Source organism: Rhinatrema bivittatum, chromosome 2, assembly GCF_901001135.1.
Source record: "Rhinatrema bivittatum chromosome 2, aRhiBiv1.1, whole genome shotgun sequence".
Lineage (NCBI taxonomy): Eukaryota > Metazoa > Chordata > Amphibia > Gymnophiona > Rhinatrematidae > Rhinatrema > Rhinatrema bivittatum.
The window spans coordinates 821405764-821421054 of NC_042616.1; the positions used below are offsets into that span (position 1 = coordinate 821405764).

Here is a 15291-nt window from a genome sequence, read left to right on the forward strand (position 1 = left end):
CTAATTGACAATCACCTAAACCTGAAAGCGAACATCAACAAAACCACCAGAGACTGCTTTTATAAGCTCCAAGTGCTGAAAAGAATACGACCTCTCTTCCACACTCATGACTTTAGAACGATTCTACAATCAATCATTTTCGCAAAGCTGGACTATTGTAACACCATCATGCTTGGTCTCCCTTCATCACACACCAAACCATTGCAAATGGTCCAAAATGCCTCCGCCCGTATACTCACTAACACCAGGAGAAGAGAACACATAACACCTATCCTGATGGGCCTCCACTGGCTGCCTATCCACTTCAGAATAATCTACAAGGCCATTCTCACCATTTTCAAAAACATCCATCAATTAGCCCCAATCGATCTCCATATCCCCCTCCGATTACACTACTCAACAAGACCGACAAGAGATGCTTACAAAGGATCACTTCAAGTACCTCCAGCCAAAACTACCAGACACATCACGCTTAGAGATCGGGCCTTCTCCACAGCTGGTCCAACTTTATGGAACTCCATTCCCCCGGATCTTAGAATGGAACCCAGCATCTCAACATTCAAGAAAAGACTCAAGACGTGGCTGTTCACGCAGGCCTTTGCTAACTCCAACATTACTTAACTCCCTTTAATCAACATACTTCGCTAGTAATAGCATTAATAGCCACCCCTTATAATGTTATTATATATATTTATAATTATCTGATCTTCATTTTCCTTCTTCTCCAAGTTATTGATGATTCCCTGTTACATGTAACTGCTTTTCTGCACTATTGTTCAAATTGTAAAGTTTATTTTAATTGCACCCCTGTTTCTTGTGAACCAGCATGATGGGACTATCGTCTTGAATGTTGGTATATAAAAAAAACAAATAAATAAAATAAATAAATAAAGAAAGGCAAGGAACAGCTAAGGTGTGCCAGACGGGAGGTGCCGGAACAGCTAAGGACGTGGAGGAGGTAACAGGTGAATGAGGGTGGTGCAGCACATGAGGATGAAAATATAGTAAGATGGAGTACCAGAAGGAAGGTATAGGAACAATGAAGGAGTATCTAAAGAAAGGCATAGAACAGCTAAGCAAGTGGAGGAGGTAACAGGTGAATGAGGGTGGTGCAGCACATGAGGATGAAAATAATGTAAAGCACGCCATGAAGTAGCGTGAAGGAGAGAGATCAGGAAATGGAGTTGACAGTTGAGCTCCTGATTTATATGGCAATATATATACTGAGGTCCAGGATAGGTAAAGACTGCCTAAGATAAGCTTGATATCTAAAGTAAAAAGCATGATCAATAATATCCACAAGGCCATAATCTTCATTAATGGAGCATTTTTCATTTGCACAAAAAAGAATTGGCTTCAGTATTTTGTAGTGAAAATCATTACAGAGAAAATCCTAATGAGAACACAAGGCCTTAAGCAAAGGAAAAGAATATCAAACCCTCCTTGGAAAAACACATAGATAAAATCTATTCATTCAAGTAAATTTTCAAAGGCCCTGGTGCGCAAATACCGGCGGTTACGCGTGTGACTGGGCCCTGTGTGCACCGTGCGCATTTTCTAAAGAGCCGAGCCACGCGCATAACCACCGATCACCGATAGGCGTACAAGTGCCATGTCTTTCAGAAGGGGCGGGGTCTGAGTGAGGAGCAGCGGGGTGGGCCAGGACAACGCCATTCAACGCTGTCCTGGGGAAGTCGCGCCTAAACCGGCCAGCACGCGGAATCTGCTGCTCCAGAGGAGCAGCAACATAAAAAATAAAAAAAATTGTAAGAGTTAGGATTTGGGTAGGGGTCAGGGAGGAGAGGGGAAGAGGTGGTGTAGGAAAGTTCCCTCCCAGTCTGCTCTTTAATTGGAGCAGACTAGGTGGGAATTGGGGGAGGCCCCATTGCATCGCTGTGCGTGGGCTTTTTATAATTTCCTCCCCGCGCGCAGAGGAAGCCATCTGCCCGCACATGCGCGCACGCGTATGTTAAAATCCACTGCCCATGCGGATATTGTATTTTACAACATGCGCGCCAAAGTGCGTGTGTAATAAAATAGCCGCGACCATGTGCGAGCTCCATTGAAAACTGACCCCAATGTGTACAGAAGTGTCACAGATAGGCCAGTATCTGATAGTGTGGGGGACATTTAATACAACGAGAGATTCAAAATCTCAAGCCTAAATATGCTGCACTAGCAGAAGATCTTAACTTCATATGCTCCAATAAAAAATCGAAAATGGCAGCAGAAGCAGAAAAGCTGTGAAGATGTGAAGAAAATAGAATGTTACGGTCCCGGGCCATGCCCCAGTCCCTCCACCTACCTCGGGGGCGGCCCGTGCTGTTTCAGGGGTTCCTCGGGCCTGCAAGCTCTCCAGTCGCCCTCCTCAGGAGAGATGCCGACGGTCCGGCGCGGCTGGCCCCGCCCCCTGACGCGCGCACGCGGGGAGGAGCTCCAGTTAAAGGGGCCAGCATAATTCTGTCTCTCCTTCTGTCAGAAGTTTGCTGCTTAACGATTTACCTATAACCTAAACAGTTACAGAATGTATCTCTACCTTTTCTTCTTTGTGGCAGTCCTAGGTTGCTTATTTCTTCTGTTGTGATTGATTAAGTACGACCGATCTCCTGGGGGGGGAGGGGGGAGGGGGGAACATTGGGGGTTGTTGTGTTGTAAGGTTTGTTCTGGAATTTGTGCTTCGCTGTTTTTTCCGGCTTCCAAGAGTTTGGCCGGAAAATGGCATATGGTGAGAATATTTTGTTTTGTATTTCTGGAACACATGTATGTATTTGAAAATTTGAAAATGTGACTGTTGGAATCGTGTGGTGGTTGTTGTCCCTATTGTCACGTGTACAAAAATAAATAAAAAAAAAAAAAAAAAAAAGGGGCCAGCATGGGAAAACCCTCAGTCCTGCTATAGATGACGTCAGACGCCTTCAGGGTATAAGTACCCTGCACCTAGATCACTCCAGTGCCTTGCAACGAGGTTCCTCAGGTTTCCTGATCTCTAGTTGCTGCGTTCTCCTGGATTGCTCTCTGTTCTCGACCCGGCTTGACTCCTGACTCGTTCTCCGTCTTCGTCCCTTGGCTCTGGTATCTGCTTCTGACCTCTGGTTCCGACCTGGCTCCGTCCACGACTCCGTCTTCTGTCTCATCCCTGGCTTGGTTTCTCCTCCGACTTCCAGCTTCCGACTTGGCGTCCTTCCTGGTCTTCGCTGGCCCAGAAGATTCGCCTAAGTCCCAGCGGCCGGGCCCCTACGGGTGCCTCCTGGGGGGAGGGGCTCCGGCTTCCAGGATGAATCTCCAAAAGTCCCAGCAGCTGGACTCCTACGGGCTCCTCCTGGCGCAGTACCGGCTTTCAGGGTGAAGACTCTTCAGTCACCGGGGCCCAATGTCGTCCGTCCTCTCAGCCATTGCCGAGTCCTTGGTCGCATAGGACTCCACCTTGTCCCAGTGCCGAAGCCTTCCCCGAGTCCTCCGAGCCACCTCCCGGTTGGGACGCTTGCCGTGGTCCTCCACAGCGCACCATCTTCTGTCCCAACCGGCCCAAGGGTCCACAACTGTAACAGAAAGGGGGAGATATCATCAAAATAAAATATTTAGACAGAACCCAAAGCAATACTATAGGGAACTGTGAAAGAGCTGAAATAGAGAATTTTGGAGAGGTTTGTATGAAAAATTTGAATGAGGATCATGTAGAGTATAAGAGAAGCAGAATGCTTACCCAACATATGGGAGAATATGGAAAGGGCAGACACCAAAACTATAGAATGACCTGAAGTAATCATGAGCGAGCTGGAAGCTAAGTTCAAAAAACATGAAATTGGAAGAGCCTTGGATCTGGTAAATTATAAAAATCAGCTGATTAGACAACCAGAATTAACATTACAATGGTTAACAGGATGAGCACTTCTTTCCCAAGGGAGATCTAACCAACATCCCTGCCTAACAATTTCCAAGCTGTTCACTGCAATAGATGCAGATAGAATATACGATCATACAATTTTTATAAAATTATGACAATAGAACAGGCAACAAAAGAGGAACATATGGAACCAAGGACCAGTTGATGCTAAGTAAAGCATCATGACCAGCTGTAGGTCATTATAGTATGCATATACTATTAAAAAGCTGTTAATCATATCCCATATTGTTGCATTTCTTTATTTACAAAAATGTATATTCAGTATATTCCATTGTTCATAGCAGAGAAAATTGACCATTTAATCCTACTGTCTCCTGTCTTTTAACCCGTTTGTAATCCACGAAAGGATATCGCCTCCTATCCCATGACTAATCGGAGAAAATTCTTTTTCACTCAACGCACAACTGAACTCTGGAATTTGTTGCCAGAGGATGTGGTTAGTGCAGTTAGTATAGCTGTGTTTAAAAAAGGATTGGATAAGGTCTTGGAGGAGAAGTCCATTACCTGCTATTAATCAATTCTTCTGGATCAATCCTCCTGGATTTACGTGCATAGGGCTTTGAAAATCTGCCCCTTAGAGAATAACCACTGCTATTACTAGCATCAGTAGCATGGGATATACTTAGTTTTTGGGTACTTGCCAGGTGCTTGTATCCTTGATTGGCCACTGTTATAAACAGGATGCTGGGCTTGATAGATCATTTGTTTGACCCAGTATGGCAATTTCTTATGTTCTTATGACGTGGTCAAAGGTTGGCTTCTAGTTTTTTCAATGTTAAAAATACATATTTTATTTCATGATTTTTTAAAATTAATAATGATAGAGTGCAAGTGTTTTGTTGCTAGCATTTTTGTTCTTAGCAATAAAACCTTTATTTCCATATAATCTTTATTTCTAATATCCAAAAAATTGTACAGTATAAGATTATCAACTCTATTATCTATTATAGCAAAATATATGAAAGTGATATAACACGGGCCCACTAATAATGTTGACCAAAATTCTGGGCCCCATCACCCACATCATATCTGGTCTACGGTTTGTGTGTGTGTGTGTGCGTGCGTGCATATATATATATTTTTTTTTTTTTCAAAAAAATCTGGTAATATGTAATTATAAAAGGTGCTCAATAAACAAACCCAAATACACTCCAAAGGAGTGGGACAAAAGCACTGATGTAAGTGGAACTAGTAATATATAAAAAATACAACTTTATTAATATTCAAAACAAAATCTTGAGCAACTTAACCATTCTGAATGTAATGTGTCGAACTAATACATATATATCCCTATATATATATCTGTAAGTTTGACAATTAAACAAACGTTCTCCCTAATAAAATGCTGACATAGACTGGACGACTACATGTCGCAAGTTTGCACGTTACTAATAAAATGCTGACATAAACAAAACAACTGTACATATGGTAAGTTTGCACGTTACAATAGTCTTATTTCAATATAGACTTCCCTAAAATAATATGAATATACACCACAAGGGTTCAACTATCCACAACTGATTGCAGTATATATTGACCACAAAGGTGCATCACAATATTATTACAATATGAGAAAGACATGACATAATGTTACAAAGTAATTTACATACACATTGCATACAACAAAGGAGACTAATGCACAAATGAATACATGTAAATATTGGTGCATTTATTCAATGGAACGATTAGAAACTGTCATGTAAACAGTATGAGTATGATGTCAAATGCCCCAACAAGGCCCTTGTTTTGCCAAGTATGGCTTCCTCAGGGGGAAATACTGACAAAAGGTCAGTCTCACAAGGCTCTACTCCTGCGAAAGCAGGGGGAGCAACAGATACAACTGGATTAAAAATGCTGAAGGGCTTAATAAATCAGTTATTGCTATTAACTACCTCAATATCTTTTCTAAAATGAAAGGGGGCACAGGAGATGCTGGATGAAAATATATTCCCAAAGACTGACGATATGTTTCTACAGAAATAATGGAAAACCAGTTAACGCCTCAATATTCAAACGATTCAGAAAATATACGCACGGGACAGGAGCACTTGAATGGTTTTAAGCGCGGGAAAGGCATTTAATTCGGCAGCCGAGCTCACAAATCACAAAGTTTTTTTTGAAGTATCCAAGGCATGGGAGCAACATGCCATAATCAGTCGATTTGAAACTTTTTCCCCCAAAAAAGAGAAAAAAATTGTATTCTGCACTGATCCCCAGACTCCCTACCTTACAAGGCCTCACCAGCGTTCTATACAAAGGCATTAGCACCTCATGTGGAGAAGGCAGATATAGGCTTTATTTAATTATTAATCTAATTTCTATACTTTTTATTCTAAAATCTAAATAGTTTCCATTTCTCACACACATAAATGCTTTATATATAAAACAAAACAATGCAAGAAATTAAACATGATTAAAATTACAATATAAAAATACACATCCTGTTTTACCAAATAAAAATAAACAGGTTGACATTGATAATCGCAGTATTTGCCCATCTCTCTTGAAGTTTTTCATAGAAGGAAATTGAGAAAAATGCAAGAGAATTAAAATGCTTTCTATGTTAAACAGGTTTCATTATTATTTATTTATTTATTTATTTATAGATTCTTTTATACCACGGTACATATAGACATACATCACCTCGGTTTACAGTGAAACAATAAATTAGCAACAGGCTTTACATGTAACAGTTTAAAAAACAGTAAAACATTTAACAGCAACAGGCTTTACAGAAACAAGGGTTTTAAAGATAATATGCATTATATTGTCTACTTCTCTTTGCTGGCCTTTGATTAATTTGCATTTGATTATACATTTGAACAGGGAATATTAAACCTTTACAGTTGTCCATGCCATGGGTTTCTGCTATCTTGAATTTAATCTTTGGACTGGGAACAGTTTTAAACTGTGGAGCTGTGTGGATGTGTCCCATCCACCATGGAGAATATGTTTTAATAAATATTTTAATTTTCTTTTCTAGAGAACATTTCGTGAAATAATGTTTCTACAGGTAAGTTGCACCATAATTTTTCTTTTACTTGATGTGTCTTGTGTTATGGGAGTGTCAGTAAATTGCAATGTGTGTCATGTACTGCTATAGTTCCATTAAGTTGATTTCCTGGCTTTGGCTTGGATTTATCAAAATGCACTAAAGGAAAATTAGTTCTTACCTGTTAATTTTCGTTCCTGTAGTACCAGGGATCAGTCCAGACCATGGGTTGAGCCCCCCTTCCAGCAGGTGGAGACAGACCAAAGTTCTAAGGGTAGCCCATATAAGGACGGAACCCACCCTGGAACCCTCAGTAAAACTATTGTCAAAGCAGAAAGTACAAGATCAAGCAAGTAACAGGATAACTAGTAATTTAATTTAAACCAAACAAAATAACAGAACAATTGAATGAACTGTGTAACTAAACGCTCTTGTACATCTACCCCTGATCATCGTAACGAAGCTTCCGGTGCCTATCCGTAAATTCCAGGAAGACGATGCAGAGATAGAAAAAGAAAATCCTATAAGAAGGAAAAAGAATTTGAGCGGACAGAAGAACGGGCGGGCGTCTGGACTGATCCGTGGTACTACAGGAACGAAAATTATCAGGTAAGAACTAATTTTCCTTTCCCTGTACGTACCCGGATCAGTCCAGACCATGGGATGTCCCAAAGCTTCCCTATAAAGGGTGGGATCCAGACAATCCCGCTCGAAGAACCTGTCGACCAAAGGAACCAAAGGCTGGAGCCTGAACATCAAGTCGGTAGTGACGAGCAAAAGTATGAAGAGATTTCCATGTAGCCGCCCTACATATTTCCTGCGGCGACATTGATTAAGACTCTGCCCAAGAAGTCGCTTGAGAACGTAAAGAATGAGCTTTTAGGCCTTCAGGAACTGCTCGGCCCTTGCAAATGTAGGCAGAAGAAATTGCATCCTTCAACCAGCGAGCGATCATAGCCTTAGAAGCTTGCTTCCCCCTGTTGGGTCCACTCCACAGGACAAAAAGATGATTGGAGACCCAGAAATCATTAGTGACCTCAAGATAACGCAATAAGACTTGTTTGACATCGAGACGGCGAAGATCACTACCACCAGACGCCGCAATATCCTCTGGCGAAAAAGCAGGAAGTTCCATGGACTGATTAATATGTAAAGACGAAACCACCTTAGGTAAGAAAGAAGGTACAGTCTTGAGAGAGACGCCCGAGTCCGAGAAACGTAGGAAAGGGTCTCTACAGGATAGAGCTTGGAGCTCAGACACTCTCCTGGCTGAACAAATAGCGACCAAGAAGACAGTCTTGAGAGTCAAGTCTTTGAGAGTTGCATGACGGAGAGGCTCGAACGGCGCCGTACAAAGAGCTCGAAGTACCAAATTTAAACTCCATGAAGGACAAAATGAGCGGACAGGCAGTTTCAGGTGCTTAGCTCCCCTGAGAAAATGTACAACATCCGGATGAGAAGCGACCGCCCGACCGTGGAGCCCAGGAGGGAACCAAGAGCCGAAACCTGAACTCGCAGGGAGCTGACCGAAAGACCTTTGGAGAGACCACGCTGAAGAAAGGTGAGTTTCACCGAAACGGAAGGCGAACGTGCCGAAACACCCAACTCCTCGCAGACGTTTTCAAAAACCTTCCAGACTCGAACATAGGTAAGCAATGTTGACTGTTTGCGAGCCCTAAGGAGGGTGGCAATAACTTCTTCCTTATATCCTCTGCGTCTCAAACGTCTCCGTTCAAAAGCCATGCCACTGGACAGAAGCGATCCGCCTGGTCGAAAAATACGGGACCCTGCCGCAGAAGATGGGACAGGTGACCGAGATGAAGAGGTCCGTCCGCAGTGAGATTCACCAGGTCCGCGAACCACGGCCGTCGGGGCCATTCGGGGGCCACGAGAATGACCGGTCCACGATGGAGCTCTATTCTCCGTAGAACCTTCCCCAATAACGGCCACGGTGGGAACACGTAAAGTAGAACATCGGAGGGCCAGGGAAGAACCAGCACGTCCACCCCCTCCGAACAATGCTACCTCCACCGGCTGTAGAACCGGGGAGCCTTGGCGTTGGATAGTGTCGCTATGAGGTTAAGGTGAGGGGGACCCCACCTGTGCACGATTAGGTCCATTGCTACGTCTGACAACTCCCACTCGCCGGGATCGAGATGCTGTCGACTGAGGATGTCAGCTTGAACTTTCTCCTTGCTTGTTATGTAGGAGGCCGCCAGGCGATCCAGGTGCCTCTGTGCCCAGAGAAAAAGCTTGCTGGCCTCTAGCACCATTAGACGACTTCGAGTCGTCCGTCCCCCCCCCCCCTGCCAATTTATGTAGGCCACCGTGGTGGAATTGTCGGAAAGCACCCGGACCGCTTTGTGGCAAATCAGAGGAAGAAAAAATTTGAGGGCCAGGCGAACCACTTGGGCTTCTAGACGATTGATGTGCCACCGTGACTGGGACAGGGACCAGAAACCTTGAGTCATTTGGGATTGGCAGACAGCCCCACAACCGGAGAGGCTGGCATCCGTCGTCACTATGATCCAAGAGGGAGTCAGAAGAGGCATCCCCTTGAGAAGGTGAGCCGGGGAGAACCACCATTGTATATTGGCAATGGTAGAGTCAGAGAGAGGGAGAATCTCCTGGTATTGTTTGGATATTGGCTTCCAACGGGATAACAAAGCTTTCTGTAAAGGACGCATATGAGCAAACGCCCAGGGGACGAGATCGATCATGGAAGCCATGGTCCCTAGAACCTGCAGGTAATCTCACGCCGTGGGAAGTGGTAGAAAGACGAAAATGTTCAATTGATCGATCAGGCTGAGTGCCCGCGAGTCCGAGAGAAAAACCTTCCCGACCCGGGTGTTGAAAAGTGCGCCCAGGAATTCTAGCTCTTGTAAGGGCTGAAGATTGCTTTTGGAGTAGTTTATTATCCAGCCGAGTGAAGTAAGAAGGGCCAATACTCTGTCCACCGCGAGCACGCAGAGGACAACAAAATTGGCCCTTACCAACCAGTCATCCAGATAAGGATGAACTAATATCCCCTCTCGTTGGAGAGCTGCCGCAACGACCACCATTATCTTGGTGAAGGTGCGGGGAGCAGTCGCGAGACCGAAGGGAAGGGCCCGAAACTGGAAGTGCTGGCCTAGGATCTGAAAACGAAGGAACCTTTGGTGTTCCCGACGGATGGGGATGTGAAAATAGGCCTCTGTCAGATGGAGGGAAGCTAGAAACTCGCCGGGACGGACCACCGCAATTACTGCATGCAGGGTTTCCATCTTGAAACGGGGAACCCTGAGAGCTCGATTGATCCTTTTGAGATCCAAAATAGGGCGAAAGGAATCGTCCTTTTTGGGAACAACGAAGTAAATTGAATACTGGCTGGCGCCCTGTTCTTGCACTGGTACCGGAAGGATTGCCCCCAATTCCTGAAGTCTCAACAGGGTGTGACAAACCGCCGGCCTCTTGGAACGGCCGCAAGGGGACTCGATATATAGGTGATGCAGGTCCCTGGCAAACTCTAATGCGTAGCTGTATTCTATCACTTCAAGAACCCAGAGATCGGATGTAATTTTGGCCCACTCCTCGAGAAACAGAGAAAGACACCCACCTAAGTTTCGAGCTGAGGAATGGACCGGCTGAATCTTATTGGGGAGCTGACTTAGCGGTCATGAGTTGCTGATGGCCATCTCTGAAGCCTCGACGGCCACAAAAGGAATGGGACCAAGACTGTGACCTGGATACACCTCCCCTGGGGAAGGATCCACGGGCCCTGTTACCATATTGGCGGTTCCCCCTGAAGCGAGTGCGAGTCGGGAAAAAAACTTTGATTGCTTGGGACGGCCTCTGGCAGTTTGTGGACCTTGTTCTCACCCAAGGATTTAATAAGCTGCTCCAGGTCCTCACCAAAAAGCAACTTGCCCTTAAAAGGAAGAGTGCCCAACTGAGCCTTAGAAGAAGCATCAGCGGACCAATTACGTAGCCATAGAAGACATTGAGCTGAGACTGCAGAAACCATAGCCTTTGCTTGGACCCGAAGCAACTCATACAGAGCATCCACACCATAGGCAATAGCGCCCTCCAAATGCTCAGCTTGCTCAGCCTCTGCAGACGGGAGGTCCTGGGTGCTGAGTAACTGTTGCATCCACCTAAGGCTTGCCCGCTGCATGAGACTACTGCAAATTGTCGCCTGGACTCCTAGAGCAAAAACCTCAAAAATGCGCTTCAAATAAAATTCAAGCTTATGGTCCTGCACATCCCGTAATGCTGTGGCGCCCACCACTGGAATGGTGGTACGTTTTGTCACCGCAGTAACAGAAGAATCAACTTTTGGAATTTTTAACATGTCCAGGCAGTCCTCAGGGAGCGGGTAGAGCTTTTCCATAGCCCTACCAACTCGAAGACCCGTCTCTGGGGACTCCCATTCCCGGAGAAGGAGCAAGCGGTGCATCGGATGAAAAGGGAAGGTACGTGGTAACGCCCTGAGTCCCGCCAGGACCAGGTCCGCATTTGGTGTCATCGCCGCCACCACAGAATCATCTGGGGGGCTTCAATTCCTGGAGAACAACAGGAATAAGAGGCTCTAGTTCCTCCCGTTGAAACAAGCGCAGAACACGGGGATCGTCTCCTTCCAGTGGGGGGGCTTGGGCCGAGATGTCATTCTCCCCTTCATCCAACTGGTCCACGAAAGGCTGGGGGGGGGGTCTACCGGGGCAGGGGAGTTCCCGGGACCACCCGAACCCTGACCGAGCCCTGAGGGTCTGGAATAGGAATGGGGGACGGCACAGGCAAAAGAAGATGATTTGGGGGAGGGGGAACTATAGGGGGGGTCCACCTCCCTCTGTAAGCTAGCCAAGTAAGATTCATGAAGCAAAAGAACAAAATTTGAAGAAAAACGGGTCCGGGACGATTTTCCCACCGGGGAAAGGGGGTGGATGAGGTGAGAGGGGTGTCCGAGCCACCTCCCCGAGAGTGACCCGGGCTCTAATCGGGGGGTAAAAGTGAAGAAATAGAGTCCCCTACCCCAGGAGAAGTAGACTGTGTTTCCTCAAACACCTAAAATGGCTGCCATTCCCGTGCGTTCCCGAGATGGGAACGGCCTGGCTGTACGTCGGGGAGTCCGACCCCGAGGTTTAAAAGCATTCGAAACCGAAGAGGAGCCTGCCCCCCCCCCCCTCCCGAAAGGCACCTGGAGCATACCGACTCTCCACATGCTATACAAGAAAGTGGCCGTGGCATGAGCAGGGAAAAAAACAGCCGCGATGTTAATTAAAAACAGCTGACCAGGGAGCCCCTGAGGAGCTGGGCGGGAGATTAAACCCTGCTCCCGCCTCACAAAAACTGAATGGTCCTCTCTGATAAAATACAAAATCTCCCTTATTATTTCTTTTCTTTTTTTTTTTTTTTTATTCAGAGACAGGGGAAAAGACATCCCTGACAGCCCAAGCGAGGAATATATTTTATTTATTTATTTAGCATTTTTTTATATACCGAGGTAGAGCAGAGTAGCCTTCACTCCGGTTTACAGATTATAACAACATGTTACATAAAACTATTGAAGACATTGAAGAAAAATAACATTTAACAATCTGAGAATTGTCATGTCAAACATATGAACAAGGCAAGGTATCCCAGAGGATAAGCACAATGAGTATAAACCAGGTAAGATGTACCAAAGGATAGGTACATTAAATAGACTGAGTTCAAGTATAATGATAAAATGGTCTTAGATAACTGTAGGAAACAGGATGATTAGACAGAGGGGGGGAATAAATGACAAAATATGGGAAGCTGTGGGATTAAGTTTTGAGATTGTTGTGCAGGCTGTCAGTATGAGGTTGGCAGAGGAGCCAGGCTTTTATTTATTTATTTATTTATTTATTTAACAGTTTTTTATACCGACCTTCATAGTAAATAACCATATCGGATCGGTTTACATTTAACATAGGGTATAACTGAAGGAACAATTCAGGTAAACAATAAATAACCATAGATAGGAATAAGTCAAAAGTTACAATCAACGGGAGTCAAGAACTTGGAAGCTTAAAACAAGCTGGAAGGAAGATAAAGGCAAGTATTAATTATGAAAGATACGATAGAGAGAACGGGTTAAAGCTTGGAAGTGCTTTAACCTGGAGGTACCAGAGTCCGAAGTTCATGAAAATAAATGCCAAGGCCGGATGAGAGTGGAAGCCATTAGTGATTGTCTGGAGGATCGGAGAAGGCTTGGTGGAAGAGCCACGTCTATATATATCTCGGGGGACGGCAGCAGAGAAAGTGGGGAGAGGGAGTGGCACCACCAGTATCACCCACACTAGGTCACCGGGAAGGGGAACCTAGGCTGATAAAAATCAAGGGGCAAAGCCCCCTAGGAACCCCAAGAGCGAGGGAGACAGAATTGTCTACCCCAACACAGTCAATCAGAGAAAGATTTCTCTGTAAAATTCTTTTTTTTTTTTTTAAATTTGTAAGAAAGGCAAACTAAAAATGTACTTGCGTGAGCTTGCCCCAGAAAGAAAGAAGAAAACACCAAAGAGCACAGAGGGCAAGCTAACAGGGAACCACAGGGTGAGCTGTTCCACCTGCTGGAGACAAATACTGAGGGTTCCAGGGTGGGTTCCGTCCTTATATAGGCACCCTCAGAACTCTGGTCTGTCTCCACCTGCTGGAGACAGACAAATACTGAGGGTTCCAGGGTGGGTTCCGTCCTTATATGGGCACCCTCAGAACTCTGGTCTGTCTCCACCTGCTGGAGACAGACAAATACTGAGGGATCCAGGGTGGGTTCCGTCCTTATATGGGCACCCTCAGAACTCTGGTCTGTCTCCACCTGCTGGAGACAGACAAATACTGAGGGTTCCAGGGTGGGTTCCGTCCTTATATGGGCACCCTCAGAACTCTGGTCTGTCTCCACCTGCTGGAGACAGACAAATACTGAGGGTTCCAGGGTGGGTTCCGTCCTTATATGGGCACCCTCAGAACTCTGGTCTGTCTCCACCTGCTGGAGACAGACAAATACTGAGGGTTCCAGGGTGGGTTCCGTCCTTATATGGGCACCCTCAGAACTCTGGTCTGTCTCCACCTGCTGGAGACAGACAAATACTGAGGGTTCCAGGGTGGGTTCCGTCCTTATATAGGCTACTCTTAGAACTTTGGTCTGTCTCCACCTGCTGGAGACAGACAAATACTGAGGGTTCCAGGTGGGTTCCGTCCTTATATGGGCAGCCTCAGAACTCTGGTCTGTCTCCACCTGCTGGAGACAGACAAATACTGAGGGTTCCAGGGTGGGTTCTGTCCTTATATAGGCTACTCTTAGAACTTTGGTCTGTCTCCACCTGCTGGAAGGGGGGCTCAACCCATAAGAACATAAGAAATGCCATACTGGGTCAGACCAAGGGTCCATCAAGCCCAGCATCCTGTTTCCAACAGTGGCCAATCCAGGCCATAAGAACCTGGCAAGTACCCAAAAACTAAGTCTATTCCATGTTACCATTGCTAATGGCAGTGGCTATTCTCTAAGTGTACTTAATAGCAGGTAATGGACTTCTCCTCCAAGAACTTATCCAATCCTTTTTTAAACACAGCTATACTAACTGCACTAACCACATCCTCTGGTAACAAATTCCAGAGTTTAATTGTGCGTTGAGTAAAAAAGAACTTTCTCCGATTAGTTTTAAATGTGCCCCATGCTAACTTCATGGAGTGCCCCCAAGTCTTTCTACTATCCGAAAGAGTAAATAACTGATTCACATCTACCCGTTCTAGACCTCTCATGATTTTAAACACCTCTATCATATCCCTCCTCAGTCGTCTCTTCTCCAAGCTGAAAAGTCCTAACCCCTTTAGTCTTTCCTCGTAGGGAAGTTGTTCCATTCCTCTTATCATTTTGGTAGCCCTTCTCTGTACCTTCTCCATCGCAATTATATCTTTTTTGAGATGCGGCGACCAGAATTGTACACAGTATTCAAGGTGTGGTCTCACCATGGAGCGATACAGAGGCATTATGACATTTTCCGTTTTATTCACCATTCCCTTTCTAATAATTCCCTATATTCTGTTTGCTTTTTTGACTGCCGCAGCACACTGAACCGACGATTTAAATGTGTTATCCACTATGACACCTAGATCTCTTTCATGGGTTGTAGCACCTAATATGGAACCCAACATTGTGTAATTATAGCATGGGTTATTTTTCCCTATATGCATCACCTTGCACTTATCCACATTAAATTTCATCTGCCATTTGGATGCCCAATTTTCCAGTCTCACAAGGTCTTCCTGCAGTTTATCACAATCCGCTTCTGATTTAACTACTCTGAACAATTTTGTGTCATCTGCAAATTTGATTATCTCACTCGTATTTCTTTCCAGATCATTTATAAATATATTGAAAAGTAAGGGTCCCAATACA

The 15291-nt window shown here is 45.1% G+C and overlaps 1 protein-coding gene across 5 annotated transcripts in view; it reads left to right on the forward strand.

The window, feature by feature from the left end:
- MAPK15 (mitogen-activated protein kinase 15) overlaps window positions 1–15291 on the forward strand; it is a 362466-nt gene that overhangs the window by 52489 nt on the left and 294686 nt on the right. For all 5 annotated transcript variants that reach the window (XM_029592333.1, XM_029592334.1, XM_029592335.1 and 2 more), the window contains one exon: window positions 6888–6917. In XM_029592333.1, the coding sequence (XP_029448193.1) occupies window positions 6888–6917 (30 nt within the window). The remainder of the gene's footprint in view (window positions 1–6887; window positions 6918–15291) is intronic.